General features: G+C 40.9%; 1 protein-coding gene and 1 long non-coding RNA gene across 2 annotated transcripts in view; one reads left to right on the forward strand and one right to left on the reverse strand.

Moving 5' to 3' along the window:
- The first annotated feature begins 638 nt into the window (after positions 1-638).
- The window catches only part of CD84 (CD84 molecule), a 29,761-nt gene continuing 13,847 nt past the window's right edge, over positions 639-16,552 (forward strand). Inside the window, exons 1-2 of the mRNA XM_059413511.1 lie at positions 639-773; positions 14,062-14,412. Coding sequence (XP_059269494.1) covers positions 728-773; positions 14,062-14,412 — 397 coding nt within the window. The 5' untranslated portion in view covers positions 639-727. The remainder of the gene's footprint in view (positions 774-14,061; positions 14,413-16,552) is intronic.
- On the reverse strand, positions 8,238-15,357 carry LOC132025780 (uncharacterized). The gene is made up of 4 exons (XR_009406689.1): positions 15,156-15,357; positions 13,512-13,638; positions 8,990-9,084; positions 8,238-8,367 (listed from the first exon to the last, which is right to left on the reverse strand). It is a non-coding gene; the product is annotated as an uncharacterized LOC132025780 (long non-coding RNA).

Below are 16,552 nucleotides of genomic sequence, written 5' to 3' on the forward strand. Positions count from 1 at the left end.
ATTACATGTAGTTTAATCATAATATAATTGTATTCATTATGTTATATAGCATACCCATAATATGTAATTTATATAATCAATATAATCACATAATACAATTATGTATAGTAGAATTATAAGTAATATAATTATATAACTGTAATTCCATAATGTGAGTCGCTACCATTTATTGGGTGCATATTGTGTCAACACATTCTTCTTATTCCCTGTCCCCTCACCTTTCACCTAATAATGCTAACTTGCTCTTCAAGTCTCAGCTGGGCTGTCAGTTCCTTCAGAGAGGCTTCCCCACACTCTCCGTGCCTGGGTTAGAGTCCCCTGCTGCTCTCCCAGTTCCCAGTATTTTTCTTTCTTGCAACGCTTAGCAGACATATGGGAATTGTCTATTTAATTGCAATTAAATTAAAAGCAAGAACATGAGCTCCATGAAAGGAGAGGGAAGAGTCGTCCTGTTGCTCTGTCTAGTGTCCATTTGCAGACGAGTGCTTGGTGTGCAGAAGGCGTTCAACAAATAGTTCCCGAATAAATAATTAATTAATGCTAAGCATTTTGTATTATATAATGGGAAAAAAATTATCATCGTAACACATAGACCAATGTTTCTCCAATCGGCTCGCTCACACTTCCTTTCTTAGTGGTTGCTATAAACTGAGCAGGGAAGCTTACTTGCAACAGGCTTTCTGTTGGAGGAACATCTTGTTCACCCAGGATTACAGTCTAGAAGGACATGGCTCAGCGCTACCTGTGGATCTTGCTCCTTTGCCTGCAAACCTGTGAGTTCTGACCCTTGTCGATGCTCTCCTAGTTTCCTGTTAAGATTTAGAAATTGCCTGTAAAGAAGACATTGAAATGCCCTCTTCATGTACTTTAACCAGTACATCCTAGGTCTCAAAAAGTGTTCAACGGTCTGGGGAAAGACAGGATCCAAACCTAACTGCTTTTCAGCTTTCAAGTTTGTTTCTGAATTTGTCTGTGCCCAGTCTGCAAACCCTGTCCGGAATAGTCCGCACTTGGGAGGCCCACCCAGAAAGCCCAGCAAAAGAATGTATCATCTAAAACTATGAATAACTTAAAATCATTTCTTTTTGGGTGCATAGTTTTTGACAGGGATACGCCCTTCCAAATTATATTTCATTACTCTATCAGGTTAGAGTAATGCTTACCTTTAATTATCATTGTAAGATCTTCATCTCTCTAAGTCCCCTTTATTTTCAAAGCACATTCAGAGTTATTACTCTGCTTCTATTCTTCAGAAACTCTCCAAAGTAAATGAGGAAGAGACTGTTATCTCCATTTCATAAGTAAGTTAGCTCTCACAAAAGAAATGAACTTGAAATTTTGTTTTTCTTAGAGCTGAACAGTAAACTATGAGGACACATGGATATTGGTTGTTGTTAGTATGAAGAAAACTGTATAACATCAACACAGATCTAGGAGGGGTTTGTCTTTGCAGTTTCTTGCTAAATCCAAACAATTATATTCTCTATATAAAAGTTGACTATGCTTGACATTTCTTTTTTTTTAGATTTTATTTATTTATTTATAGTTGGCTCTTTTTAAGGTTTTATTTATTCATTTGACAGACACAGAGAGCGCACAAGCAGGGGGAGTAACAGGCAGAGGGAAAGGGAGAAGCAGTCTCCCCACTGAGCCCGGAGCCTGATGTGGGGCTCGATCCCAGAGCCCCAAGATCATGACCAGAGCCAAAAGCAGACACTTAACTGATTGAGCCACCCAGGCACCGCTATGCTTGGCATTTCTAAATCTACTTATAGTCTCTCCTATCCATTCTGAAAAACTCACTAGCAATTCCTGGAATGTGTTAGAACACAGAGAATCTAGTGGGTTGGGACCTCCTAAAAAGGTAGAATCAATACACCTTTGTATCTGTGGTTCCCTTGACTATTTAATTAATAGTCACATGTGACTATTTGATTAATTAAGTCTCATTAATTCATTAATTGGACTATTTAATTTGACTCATTAATAGTTGACTATTTAATTGACTTGACTATTTAATTAATAGTCACATGTGACTAATTAAGTCCCATGACTGTGACTCCTTTAATTTGAGGTTCATGGAGATTGCACCAACTATGCATGACAGCTTTCTGGATCTTGTGCTGACCACCCTGACGTGACAGACAAAAATGCAAGTAGAGGGGAAGAGAGTTGGACAGAAGCTAAGTGAAAATCTAGGGATGTCCCCAGTCTTCCAGAGAAGGGCTGGAGGGTGACATTTGATGCCCCTTAATTTGCAAAGCATTCTGCAACTTTTATGCCTATATTCTTACGTGAGCCACACTAAGACCATTGAAGTAAGCAAAAATAGATATTAATCCCATTATACACAGAAAACGTATGAACTAAGACTCACGTTAAACAGTTCGCCTGAAGTTTCACAACCTGATATGTGTATGGCTGGAAATTTGTACAGTTCCTCGATGCCAAGGGTCGAGCTCTTTCTGCTCCACCCTTCCTGCCTTCCTCTCATTAGGTTTTCAGTTTCTTGATGCTCTGCAGAGTGCTAGCACATGCAGATCGAATGTGATTCCTATTAAAATACCAACGGCATTTTTTCCACCAAACCAGAACAAACAATCCTAAAATGTATATGGAACCACAAAAGACCCTAAATAAACAAAGAAGTCTTAAAAAAGAAAAAGAAAACTGGAGACATCCCAATCCCAGACTTCAAGTTATACTACAAAGCTAGAGTGATCAAAACAGTATGGCACTGGCACAAAAATAGACACATAGATCCGTGGAACAGAATAGAGCACCCAGAAATAAACCCAGGGTTATATGGCCAATTAATCTTCAACAAAGGAGGCAAGAATATGCAATGGGAAAAAGACTGTCTCTTCAACAAATGGTGTTGGGGAAACTGGACAGTTCTGTGCAAAACAATGAAACAGGACCATTTTCTTACACCATACACAAAAATAAACTCAAAATGGGTCAAAGACCTAAAAGCGAGACATGAAACCATAGAAACCCTAGAAGAGAGCAGAGGCAATAATTTGTCTATAACATTGGCCCTACCAACATATTTTTAGATGTGTCTCCGGAGGCTAGGCAACAAAAAACAAAATAAACTATTGGGACTACATCAGAATAAAAGACTTCTGCACAGTGAAGGAAAGAGTCCATAAAACTAAATGACAACCAACTGAATGGGAGAAGATATTTGCAAGAGACATATCCAATAGAATTCCTCTGAAATCACTGAGATAAGAGAAGTCTGGGCACTCAAACTCATGACTCTTCCACATTGGAAAAGTTTTCTCAAAGAACCAAGACTCATAGTCATACGCTCCAAATTCTGCTTTCTTATCCTGACTTGTGATTATGATTCTGACTGCCTCTGCAAGGGCCGAGCCACCCACCCTCTAGGGTGAAAGACGGAAGAATCCACCACTTTTTTCCCATGCCCATTCTATATGTTCTTTCTCACACTCTTTTAATTCTTCCTTTTCTCTATGCTTTTCTTGCTTCGGTTTCTTCAACCCTTCACCTGGCTCCTGTTTCCTCTCCCCCAGCAATAATGGTAATAACCAACCATTTATGAAGCGATGATGACATGTTTGGCATTACTCTAAGTAGTCATATTTATTATTTACCTTACTCCTCACAATATCATATGAGATGAACACTACCAAGACCCCAGTTTAACAGATGAAACACAGAAAACTAGAGGTCAATTAGCCAAAAAGTGGAGGAGATAAGATTTGAATGCCAATGCCTTTAGACTTAACCACTGAACAAAGCTGCCTTTGCCTTTGCTGTCTTTGATGCTGAAATGGAATAAAAATACTGCCCCTGCTATCAATCATGATCACATTTTGAGATTTGTCACTGGATTTATTATTTATTTATTTATTTATTCCCATAAAGACAGGATTATTCAGATAGAGAATGGGACTCGTGGGCAGGTCTTTGCCAATAATAGAAGCTTAAGAGGCCCCCAAAGCAGAATATCCAAGAAAAGGAGCATATCCAGATATAGTTCAAGTACCCCATCATATCAATATGATGTGGGTTGACTTGAATTAGCTTCTTCAAAATAAGCAAATGTCCAATATCAACAAGGTCTTGGTATCCTGTTGAATGTGTAGCACAGTAGAAGCATTCTGGAAGTTGATAATCAGAAGTCCAAGAGGTGAGTAGGCCCACGTGGATGTCTGTCCATTGATAGGTAAGTCTTGACCTGGGCGTTAGACACAGGATTTCATGGCTGGAAGGGTCCTGGTGAGATCCAATTTGCCACTAGTCCAAAGTCTTTGTAAAGAGGAGCCTTTGAGATAAAGATAAAGCCTTTTTTCTAGAAAGAGGTTTGAGAAGACTCTTACCACAGATATTCAGAAAGGTCTCAAAAGCAGAAGCCCAGTTATAGAAATGGAAAAATACATTATGTATGGGGGAAACTGGATATCAAGACATCAGCTCAAAAATCCAGTTCCCAAATAGAGGGTAGGAAGGAGCATCAGTGTGCTAACACAAGACTTGTAGGAGGCAGGAGAGAGACACCTCGTCAGCTTGGTGCACTGAAGCTTCTCTGGAGGTCAGCATGGTGATTGACCAAGTGGACAGCATGCCTTCAAAGGGGCTTCAAGATTCTGTGGTGGATATAGGCTGTTCAAGTGCTTCCTGAATCAAATCTTTCTTGTCTTGAACCTTGGAGAAGAATGAACCTGCAAGTTTGGGGTTACTAAGCTCACCTGTGGGGAAGCTGGAAAAGAAAGAGGTATGAGCAATCAGTTGGGAGACTGATGTTGGTGGCGCTATGTACCCATATTTTCTTTGTTATACTCAATTTTTGATTATATAACAGTAGAAGGAAATAGTAATAGAACAGTGGCTGGCCAGGATCCCATCTTGGTTTTGAGAACTTGTGTGTTTCTTTTGTTTTGAAGAAACAGATTCAAGTCAACTCAGATCTCAAAAACGGTGATAAAAGTTGGGGCACCTTGGTGGCTGAGTCAGTTAAATAGCCAACTGTTGATGTAGGCTCAGGGTCCTGGGATGGAGCCCCACACTGTGCTCTGCACTCAGCGGGGGATCTGCTTCAGGATGGTCTCTCTTATCTCTGCCCCTCTTCTCCAAATAAATAAATAAACCTTTAGGGAAAAAAAAAAAAAAAAGAAAGCAAAAAAATCTAGTCGATAATAGTGTACTATTGTGTGGGGTGGTGGGTTCCTTTTCTTAAAAACTCATGACAAAGGGCTTTCCACCCTCATGGAGAACGACACAAAACTGGCTGCTCAACTCTTTGCTTCCTCTTTGCTCGCAACTCCCTTTCACTCAGTATAACGTGCTGTAACCCATTCTACCCTGAGGAGTGCAGGATGCAATCATCTCCATCCACCCTTCCGTGCCTGCCGTATCTGGGGAGGTTCTCCCCCCACTTACTGATCTCGGAAGCAGTGGGTGGAAGGAAAGGAGGAATGGTGAGCTAGTGTCCCCAAAGCCCAAGAAATGCTTACTTGAAGAATCCTAAGGAAGCTGGGGGAGGGGAGTGGTCAGGTGGCTGTAATTAGCAACACATTCTTCCTCATCTCTGCTCTGTTCCAGCTCCCTGCTCTGGACTCCAGGGCTCTGACTCTCCTTTTTCCCCCAGAGTTGACTGGGGTATTATTTTCATCTCTCTAACCATGGGTCTTGTTTTATATAGCACACACGTACAAGTGCCTAGTAAACGCCAGGCATCATTCTAAGAAATTTATAAATATTAACGCCTTTAACTCTTATAATACGTCTATGAGGTAAGTGCCACTATTAACTTCATTTTAAAACTGATAAAACTGAGCGCAGAGAGGTTGCTAACTTTCCTAAGGTCTCAAGCTCATGCAGTTAGGTTCTTCTTCACTAAGTGAACCCAAACCCACACCCTGAGGTGCCGGCCCTTTCTTGCTTTACTTCTCCTCTAGTGTTGTCTTTTTCACCGCTCCCTTCTCTGGTCTGGTGTATGAAGTCGGGAAATCACAGTCACTGGGAGATGTGGTAAAAGTGGGTCACGTCTTCCTCAACCGCTTCTTCCCCTTAGTCGATATCTTGTTGACTCCCTAGGATGTTCCTTACAGTAGCATTTCCTCAGAATTTTTACATGCATCAAAATAATAACAAGGACTACCATGTATATGTGCCAGGCGTTGTTAACTGCACAGCCTCATAACTGAATTTTAATAATTATCCGCATTTGAGAGGTGAGGAACCTGAGAATCAGAGAATTTCAATAATTTTCTCAAAATAGCACAGCTGGATTCAAATGTACCTGGGTTCGACACGTGTGCTCCTCAACCTTCCGCGTCCTACCTCACCCCACGCTCCTCCCTTCACTCTTAGCAGAGCTTCACCTTCTGCATTACTGAGCAGATACAGGTCCTCAAGCATGACTGTCTTCTATTTCATTCCCTCTACTCCAAAATATCCATTGTGTTTTAAGCACCTCGAGATGCCCTCAGACATTCTTGTGGGGTGGGTATTATTACATCTCATCTTGTAGTAAAGTAAGACAAGGACCTCAGTAAATGTCAGGGGTTGAACTTGAGCATAGGCCCACCTGGCTCAAACCTGTGTTGCCTCACCTCAGAAAGCAGCCTTTCTTCTATCCCCAGCCCCAACAATACCTAAAAATACTCTGTCCTTTTGCTCATCATCTCATTATCCCCTTCCACCTCAGACAAGGCATGAACATCTTCTGATTGAAAACCTATGCCTTCCACTGCCTGCCTCCATCTTTTTTTCCGTGACAAGCATTGGTGGTCCGTGTTCCTGCACTGTTCTGGGTCTGGGGATTGAAAGGTATAGACCCTGGACTCAAGTCACTCACGGTGTCTGGAAGCAGACATAGGGGTTCATGACCACCACATAACATCGCAAGTACCGTGAAGGAAAAACAGAGTTCCAGAGATCCCATGAGTAAGAGCACCTAACCTAGAGTAGGGCTGATCAGGGAAATTTCTACATGGTCTTCTTCCCTACCACCTACCCCAACTAACCTCTTCCCTCTCTCTCTCAGGTAAAACTGGTCTATAACAGTATTTAAGTTGCAGATGCACAACACTATTATTTGACATCTGCATACCCTACAAAGTGATCGCCAACAAAAGTCTAGTTACTGTTTATCACCATATGGTTGACCTTTACCCATTTTGCCCACCCACCCTCTAACCCCTTCTGGTAACCATCAATCTGTTCTCTGTATTTATGAGTTTGTTTTTGTAGTATTTGTTTGTTTGTATTCCAGATATCAGTGAAATCATACAGTATTTGTCTTCCTCTGATGTATTTCAATCAGCATAATAGCCTCAAGGCCCATCTGCTGCAAATGGCAAGATTTCATTCTTCTTTATGGCTGAATAGTATTCCATTATATATACTATATTATAAATTATATATATACATATTCCTGTGTGTGTGTGTGTGTATACCGTGTCCACTTATCCATTCATCTATTGATGAACAATTAGATTATTTCCTTATCTTGGCTATTGTAAATAATGTTGCAATAAACATAGGGATATATATACCTTTTTGAACTCGTGTTTTCATATTCTTCAGTTAATTACCCAGAATAGCTGGATCATATGGTAGTTCTAGTCTTAATTTTTTGAGGATTCTCTATACTATTTTCAATATGACTGCACCAATTTACATTCCCACCAGTGGTATAAGAGGGTTCCTTTTTCTTCACTTCTTCTTCAACACATATGATTGCCTTTTTGATAATAGTTGTTCCAGCAGGTATAAAATGATATCTTATTGTGGTTTTGATTTACTTTTTCCTGATGATTAGTGAGATTGAACATCTTTTCATGTGTTTATGGCCATTTATATGTCTTCTTTGGAAAATAAGATCTTCTGACCATTTTTTAGTCAGGTCATTTGTTTTTTCATTGTTGAGTTGTATGAGTTCTTTTGTATATACCAGATACCAACTCCTTATCAAATATATGATTTGTAAATTCTTCTCCCATTCAGTGTGTTCCCTTTTTGTTTTGTGACGGTTTCTTTCACTGTGCAGAAGCTTTTTAATTTGATGTTGTCCCACTTGTTTATTTTTCCTTTTGTTTCCTTTCTCTTTAGTGTTGATCTACAAATACATCACTCAGATTAATGTCATGGAACTTGCCACCTATGTTTTCTTCCAGGAGTTTTATGGTTTCAGGTCTTACATTCAAGTCATCAATCCATTTTGAGTTCATCTTTGTTTACAGTATGAAGTAACGGCCTAGTTTCATTCTTTGGCATGTGGCTATCCAGTTTTTCTAGAACTATTTTTTGAAGAGACTGTCCTTTACCCATTAGATGTCCTTGGTTTCTCTGTCATAAATTAATTGTTCATAGATATGCAGGCAATCTCTTCTGTATTAAGACAAAAATAAAATAAATTAGTTTTGCCAGCTTCTCTAACTACCATTCTATTTCATCCCCTTTCTTTCACTGTCAGGAGTTTCCACTTACTTAGCACTTATTCTATTCTCGATCCTCTAGACTCTGGCCTCCACTGAAATCATCTCACTTGCACCATATTCTCATGGGTCATCAATAACCATCTAATGGACAAACGTAGGGTCCATTTTCAGTCTTTATTCCACTTGAACGCTGGGAATCACTAAACATCTGTGACAATCTCCTTCTCGAGACTCTTTCTCATCTTGGGTCCCATGATATTGTCCACTACTGGTGCCTCTCTTGCCACTTGTTCTATTTCGTTTCTTTTGATAATGCCTCCCTGTGACCGTTCACAAAGAAGCCTTGGACTTTAGCCTTAAGCTTCCTGAATAACTCATCTCTCCCTCCATCACCTCTTCTCTGCAGAGGGAGGATTCATAATCTACTTGGATTTCAGTTCAAAGGCAAGCGACAGTTCTCAAAAATGAGAATAGCCTAAAGAAGAAGAAGAAGAACTCTTGCCCATGTGAAGAAGTCTGGAGTCGGCAGTTCCATTGATTGAATAGTTGACAAGGCAGTGAGAGATACATACTTTTTTCTGTCTTTCGGTTCCACCATTTTCAGTATTGGCTTCCTCTTCTCGATCCAAAATGTGTGTCTGAGATCTAGCTGTCGTAGCATTTCAGCCTGCAAGAAGCAAGAAAGAGATGAAGAAAGCAGAATACCCTCTTCTTGAAGACAAAGTAGTCATATGCAACACTTTTGCTTTCATCCCATTGACCTGAATCTCGTCATATAACCAAAGTTAGCTAGCAAAGAGCTGGACAATGTAGTCTTTATCCTGGGTGACCATATGCCTTGCTAAAAATTAGGCATTCTCTTACCAAGAATAAAGGAGAGAACAAACATTGGAAAATAACCGACAGATTTGGCTGCAACCCCCAAGCAATATTTTCAGACCATTCTCTTTCCTTATCTTCCATCCTTCCAACTACTTACCAGGATGGTCCAACATAATCTTAAAATCAGTATTTCTTTTTTGACATTGGAGAGGGAGAGGAGAGAGAAAATCTTAAGCAGGCTCTGTGCCCAGCACAGATCCTGATGTGGAGCTCAATCTCACAACCCTGAGATCACGACCTGAGCCCCAAATCACAAGTTGGACCCCTAACCAGCTGAGCCACCTAGGCGCCCCTCAAATTCAATATTTCTAACACTAAACCTATTTTCTCCTTGGGACTTTTTTTCAGCATAATCTTAACCAGTTTTCCAGTATCTATCAGTTTTCACTGACACAAAGTAGATGCTCAAAATATATTGTTGAACAACTGAATTCTATCAGGTTCCTCCTTACTCCCTCTCTTTCTTTATACTGTGTCTCAAATTCAGCACTTCCATTCCATTCATCTTATCATCCTCTGGTTCATGCCCAGATGCCTATAGAAGCTTCCAAAATGGTCTCTCAAGTTCAGTTTCTCTTTTTTTATTCTTCCTACCCAACATTACTATATTACTATGACCCTAAAATATCATTTTAATCTTCATCCTCAAGAACTTCAATAGCTCCCCTCTGCCTGTGATATAGATCTCAAACTCAAGGCTGTCTCAGACCTAAACCAGATTTGTATCTCCACCTTATCTTTTTCTACTCTGTTATGCAAATCTATATTTATTCAACCCACATCCCATGTTCTCCTGCTTCTAAATTTTTACTCAGGACCTGAGGACCTGAGACACTCATCCTTTCCCTTTCTCTTCAGTAAAATTCTATTCACTCTTTCAAAATCCTCCTCAAATTCTACTTTCTTTAAGAAGTTTCCCCTAGGGGTGCCTAGGTGGCTCAGTGGATTAAAGCCTCTGCCTTTGGCTCAGGTCATGATCCCAGGGTCCTTGGATGGAGCCCCACATCGGGCTCTCTGCTCAGCAGGGAGCCTGCTTTCCTTCCTCTCTCTGCCTGCTTCTCTGCCTGCTTATGATCTCTGTCAAATAAATAAATAAAATCTTTAAAAAAAAAAAAAAGAAGAAGAAGTTTCCCCTAACCACTATAATTCAAAGTGATCTCTCCTTTCTTCGTATTTGTACTGTAACTACTGTCTCTACCATTACATGAATTTACCATTTTTCAAAGAAGAGTTATGTGTATGTGTGTGTATCTTATTTCCTAAGCAATTATGAAATTCCTAAAAAATGTCAGAGAACTGGTTTTCTCATAGACTTGCCTAGTCCATTATGTGTCAAGTCCTCAAGACATTTTTGTGCTACAAGTTCTCTCTGAAGATGGGTTTTCCTTAGGTCCATTCCAATATTAATGTAATGTTTACATTTATATTATATTACTGGATTTTATGGATTATATTACTCTTATGTTATATATTATTATATATAATTAACATAATATACAAATATAAAACATATAAACTAATACATAATATATATTATGTCATTAGTATATTATATATACCCTGCACCTACATTTTATTACAGCACTTGCATTATATTACAGCCCCTAGAAAAATAAATATTGAGGTAGCTCAATATGGAGATTCTCTTTTAAAACCTGAAGTCTTAAGCATAAAGTCCATCAAGTGGAGTGGTACCTAAAACTATCTCTCTAGGCTTTACTTGAATTAGCCCTTAATAATGGCCCTTTATACATTCTTCAGTATGGTCCTGCTACCCCCCAGCCCCGCCCCGGGCCATCATGGGGGTGGCCTAGGAAGCCTTCAAAGGCATGTAGCAGTTATGAGGATGATGATGAAGCAAATGATGAAGATGAGAGTCATTGTCATCATCAACTCCAGAAACAACTGACATGCATGGTGCCTTAATGGCCACAAGACATTCCACTCCTATTGTATGATTTTCTGGTTACTACTTAGGTAGAACAAACTTTTTCTATGGATGGAGCCACTGAGACTCAGAAAGGTTTTGTAGCTTTATGAAGGTAGTCAGCTTCTAATCAGAAGTGCTATCACCCACACCTCCAGGCTCCTTGTCTTCCCAGCCGCCTGACTCAGACCACAGTCAGAGGGTCTGGAGGTGACCAAGGCTGCATCTGGTGCATGGGTGATCCCTAGCCTTTCCTCAGCAAGTCCAGGATTCTCACCAACAATGCAAGCAGCAAGAGGGGCTGCAGGACTTTCCCCAGTCCGATCTACCTGCCAGTGCTCCTCTCCCTCGCCCTTTGATGCACCACATCACTCCCTGAAAGACTTGCTATGGGGGATAAGTCACAACAACACGACACACACTTTGCCTTGTGGCTACCCAACTGCCATGAACCCTAAGAAGTTCTGTTTTCACAACTCGCCTACACACTTCCTGGGGCTTGGGGAGAGAACCCACATCCTCTTCACACATTTAACTTTTATCTACAGAACAGAATGGCAGTTAGGTGCCAGGGTCTGATTTTAAAAAGTTCTGCAAGACACAGGCTACCTGGCACCAGGATCAGCTGTGTAATTTACAGAAGCCATGGCAACATGAAAATGGGCGGGGGAGAGGGGTCCTTGTCCAAACAATAGTAAGTCTTTCAAGGTGGCACAGCAGCCTTAAAGCCACCTCAGAGTCCTTTCGAGCTCAAGGCTCAGGTGGCATGCCCATGTCTGAGAGGGACTCAGGCTGGCACACACCAAGGGCACCTTACCACACCCCATAGCCCAATGGAACAGTTTATCTGGAGAGAATTAATGTTCAAGAAGCTGGATTTTTGTAAACTATGACTCTTGCCCTGAAGGCAGCCTTAGTCTCTCCTTTGGTTCCCAGTGGTTTGTTTCTTTTGCTTTTACCATTTAGCACTCATCAGATTGTGTTATTTTTTACTTGCATACACATTTATCTTATTCTCCAGGGTGTGAGCTCCTCAGCACCGCAGCCACATCCTATTCTTCCCTGAGCCTCTAGCATAGCATATGGCACATAGTTAGCACCTAATAAATGTTTGTAGGTGCAGGTCCTTAGTCTCTCCCTCCCCCAGGATCCCATTACATCTTCTTCTGTACTTAACCCACCCCAACTAAGTCATCATGCATGACCTGGGATGGTCCACCTAAGGCAAAATCTTGGTTGGTCTGAAAGGAAAGAGATTTTTATTAGCAATCTCTAGTCTCATTCAGGAGCTACTAGGCTGGAGGGCAAGGGCGGCCATTTTATAATTATATTGCCTTTCATTTTACAAACTAGGTATCAAGTCAGTTTATCTTCATAAGGTGAAAGAGGAGACGAGAGGAAAAATAAACTTCTCATTCCCCCCACATTGGATTTTAAAAGCATTCATCCTTCAGCTTTTACTGGAAAGTAACAGGTCAAGTCTTCTTGTTATTGTCTCTCAAAGCACCATAATACTTATACAGTTGACCTTGAACGATGCAGGGGTTGAGGGTACTGACCCCTCATGCACTTGAAAATCCATGTATAACTTCAGGCTCCCCTAAAACTTCACTTACAGCCTACTCTGGACCAGAAGCCTTACTGATAATAGTCAGTTAACACATATTTTGTATGCTTTATTGTGTTACAGACCTCATTCTTACAATAAAGTAAACTAGAGAAAAGAAAATGTTATTAAGAAAATCATAAAGAAGAGAAAACACGTTGACAATATCGCATTGTATTTACAGGAAAATTTCATGTATAAGTGGACCCACGCAGTTCAAGTCTGTGTTGTTCAAGAGTCAACTATATATATCATATCTGTACATCTGTGATGATCTGCTCACTATTGATCTCTTCCTTTAACTGTGAAGTTCCAAAGAGCAGGAAATTTGTATCCATTTTCACTCACCTCTGTATCCCACAGCTCCTTGCATCGCACTTAAAAGAGTAGATGCTCAGCAAACATTTGTATTGGAAATTTGATTAATAATTACCTGCTGTAGTATCTGGGACAAGGCTGACCTTGAAAAAATTCATGCATTCATTTATAAATGTATGAATGAATAAATGAATTTTGCTTACATCAGAAGCTGTTCCAAGAGATTCTAGGCAACATTTATTAATTCATTCCACAAATATTTATTAAGCAACCACTACATGTCATGGACTAGTCTAGAGGCTGGAGATAGAGTAGGGAACAAAAAAGACCTCCCCAAATCATTAACTTGGGAAATACTTACTCGAGAACCTCCAAAGCACTATAGGCCTGTATCTTCCGGAAATAAAGGTATAAAAGTAGCTTTATTTTTGCAAAGACCACAGCAGCCAGGCTCTTGTTCCAGCTCTTCCGTCGCTTGGCAATATGATCTTGGGAAAGAAAGACCCTTAATTCTCAAACCTTCTGGAGGTGTATGGTCTTTGTCCCCCCAATCTCGTAGACCCTTTGGTCTGTAAGTCCAGATAAATGTTTTTAATGAAATAGACCCCTTGAAATTCACTGGAAATTTCATTTTTTTTTTTTAATGAGAATCTCTTAGAAAATTTAGCCATCATAACATATTATATGTAGAGTAGAATACCAAAAACAAAAAATGAAACGAAACAAAACAAAACCTAAAAAACAAACAAACAGAAAAACCCCACAAAAATACAAAAGAAAAACAAAAAACCCCTCCAGAGGTTGGATGAGCTGCATCTGGGCAGCTCTTCAGGGAGACTCAGGCCTGGGAGACAGGAGACTCTAAAAAGTGCAACAGGGAAACGGCAATGGTTTTCTATTTATGTCCGCAGGTCTGGGAGCAGACAGAAGTGACACAGATGTCGTCACATTGATTGGGATACTGGGGGAGTTGGTCACTTTCCCCTTAAATATCGAAAAATCACAGCAAGTTGTCAACATCGTTTGGAACTCTGAGACATCTGTTGCTTTCATAACGCCAGGAGATGCAGGAGCAGCACCCAAAGTTACTGTGACCCACCAAAATTATAAGGACCGAATAAATGTCTCCTCTCAGAACTACAACCTGGAGATCAGTAATCTGAGGATGGAAGATTCCGGCATCTACAAAGCTGACATAAATACAAAGACCTTTGAAGGGGTGTTCACCACCACCACCAGGCGCTTCAACCTTCAGGTCTTCCGTAAGTAGTGCCAGGATAAAGGGCTTGCTTTGTTTTGCAAATTTGCTATCTACAGAACGCCTTTATCTCTTTGTTGATGTCCCTAATTCTTTCTGTACCTGTAAATCCATACGTAAATACATCAATACTAATGAAGAGCTTGTGATTTCGGTTGTTTTTAGCAATGTAACCTTCAGTCAGCAGGTTGTTCCATGTGTCTGGTTTTTCTTTTCTATAAAATGTGAATAATCAATCACTTCCCTTGGTCACTGAGAGGATCCAGTGAGATAGTGTATGGAAAGCACTTCTTTAAAAACAAAAACAAAAACCATTTTATTTTAAAATAAGTGTAGATGCATAGAGAGGTGTAAAAAGCCAGGCAGGGAGGGGCGTCTGGGTGGCTCAGTCGGTTAAGCGTCTGCTTTGGGCTCAGGTCAGGATCCTGGAGTCCCGGGATGGAGCCCCATGTCGGGCTCCTTGCTTAGTGGGGAATCTGCTTCTCCCTCTCTCTCTCTCCCCCTCACTCTGCTCATGCTCTCTCTCTGTCTCTCTCTCTCATACATAAGTAAGATCTTTAAAAAAAAGAAGAGGTTCTGTGTGCACGTTCTCCAGTCCCCCCAGTGGTGGCATCTTGTGTAACTATAGGACAGTATCAAAGCCAGGAAGCCAGCACAGGCATCCCTAGGAAGCTGATTCAGACGTCAGCAGATGTACGGGGTCTCCTCTATGTGTAAGTGTACGCGTAGCTTGCAGAGTTTACTCACCTGCGTGCGATCAAGGTCCTGAACCACAGCACCACTGCTGCAAGAGTCCCTCAGCCCTTCAGAGCCACCGTCTCCCTCCCCAGCTCCTGGAAGACCTTACTCCGTTCTTCACGCCCAACATTACGTCATTTCACACGTGTCACATATATGGACTCATGCATATGCATATGCTTTTGAGACTGGCTCTTCTCACGCAGCATAATTTCAGAGTCATCCTAATTATTGCAAGGATCCGTAGTTTTTATCTTTTTATGGCTGGATAGTAGTATTCCATGGTGTAGACGGACCAGTCTGTTTAACCATTCACTGATGAGGGGATATTTTAGTTAGTTCCAGCTTGGGAGTATTACAAATAAAGCCTAAGCACATTCATGTACAAGCTTCTGCATGAAATGACTTTTTGCTTCTCTAGGATAAATGCCCAAGAAGGAAAACACGTGGTAAATTCATTTTTTCATTTATTTGTTTAAAAATTTTTATTGTGATAAAAATATATGTAACACAACATTAAACACTTTAACCATTCTTTAAAAGATTTATTTATTTATTTTAGAGAGAGTGCATGTGAGCAGGGGGGAGGGGCAGAAAGAGAGGAAGAGAGAGAGAGAGAGAAGCAGACTTCCTGCTGAGCATAGAGCTCCCACATGGGGCTCAATCCTAGGACTCCAACATCATGACCCAAGCTGAAATCAAGAGTAGAATGCTTCGCCAACTGAGCCACACAGGCGCCCCTGCTTTCATCCCTTTATATGTTCAGTTTTCCCCACTCAATCTCTGGGAGGTGTTATACCATGTGCAGGTAGAGCAGACCACCGGAAAGTCTCAGAGAAAGCCAGATCGCCTACCTAACACAATCTGTACCTCTGGGGGAGTTAGTGGAGAAGATAATGAGACAGAACTGACACTTACTGAACTCTGTGTGTCTGCCATTTTACCACCTAATTTTAAAAAATATGTAGAGATCACATACATTTACGCAACACATGCACAGAGTCAAAGACAATACACAGCGCATTGCAACTCTCCCTTCTCAGAGGCAGTCCCTGTTGCTGGCTTGTTTTGTCTTTCCCATAGATAATTAATATGTCTAGACAGATGATAGGCAGATGGACGGAGACAGGTATTAGGTGCTCTTTAAACACAACAGCTCATTTAGTCCTCACAACAAACAACCCTAGCAGGAGAAAATTCTATCAGTGCTTAAGGGGTGGAGCTAAACCTCAGTGAGGCTGCGTGTGTCCCCTTTCTGGAAAGCAGCAGAGCCTGGTCGGATCCAGGTCTCCAGGGGCTTCCCCACTCTTAGCCACAGCCTTGACCTTCTTCTCTGTCCAGTAGCCTGATGCAGGTAACATCTCTGTTCCTGCTGACAAGAATGAGACGGGATCCTATCTTTCCCA

Source organism: Mustela nigripes, chromosome 10 (assembly GCF_022355385.1).
Source record: "Mustela nigripes isolate SB6536 chromosome 10, MUSNIG.SB6536, whole genome shotgun sequence".
NCBI classification, from domain to species: Eukaryota; Metazoa; Chordata; class Mammalia; order Carnivora; family Mustelidae; genus Mustela; species Mustela nigripes.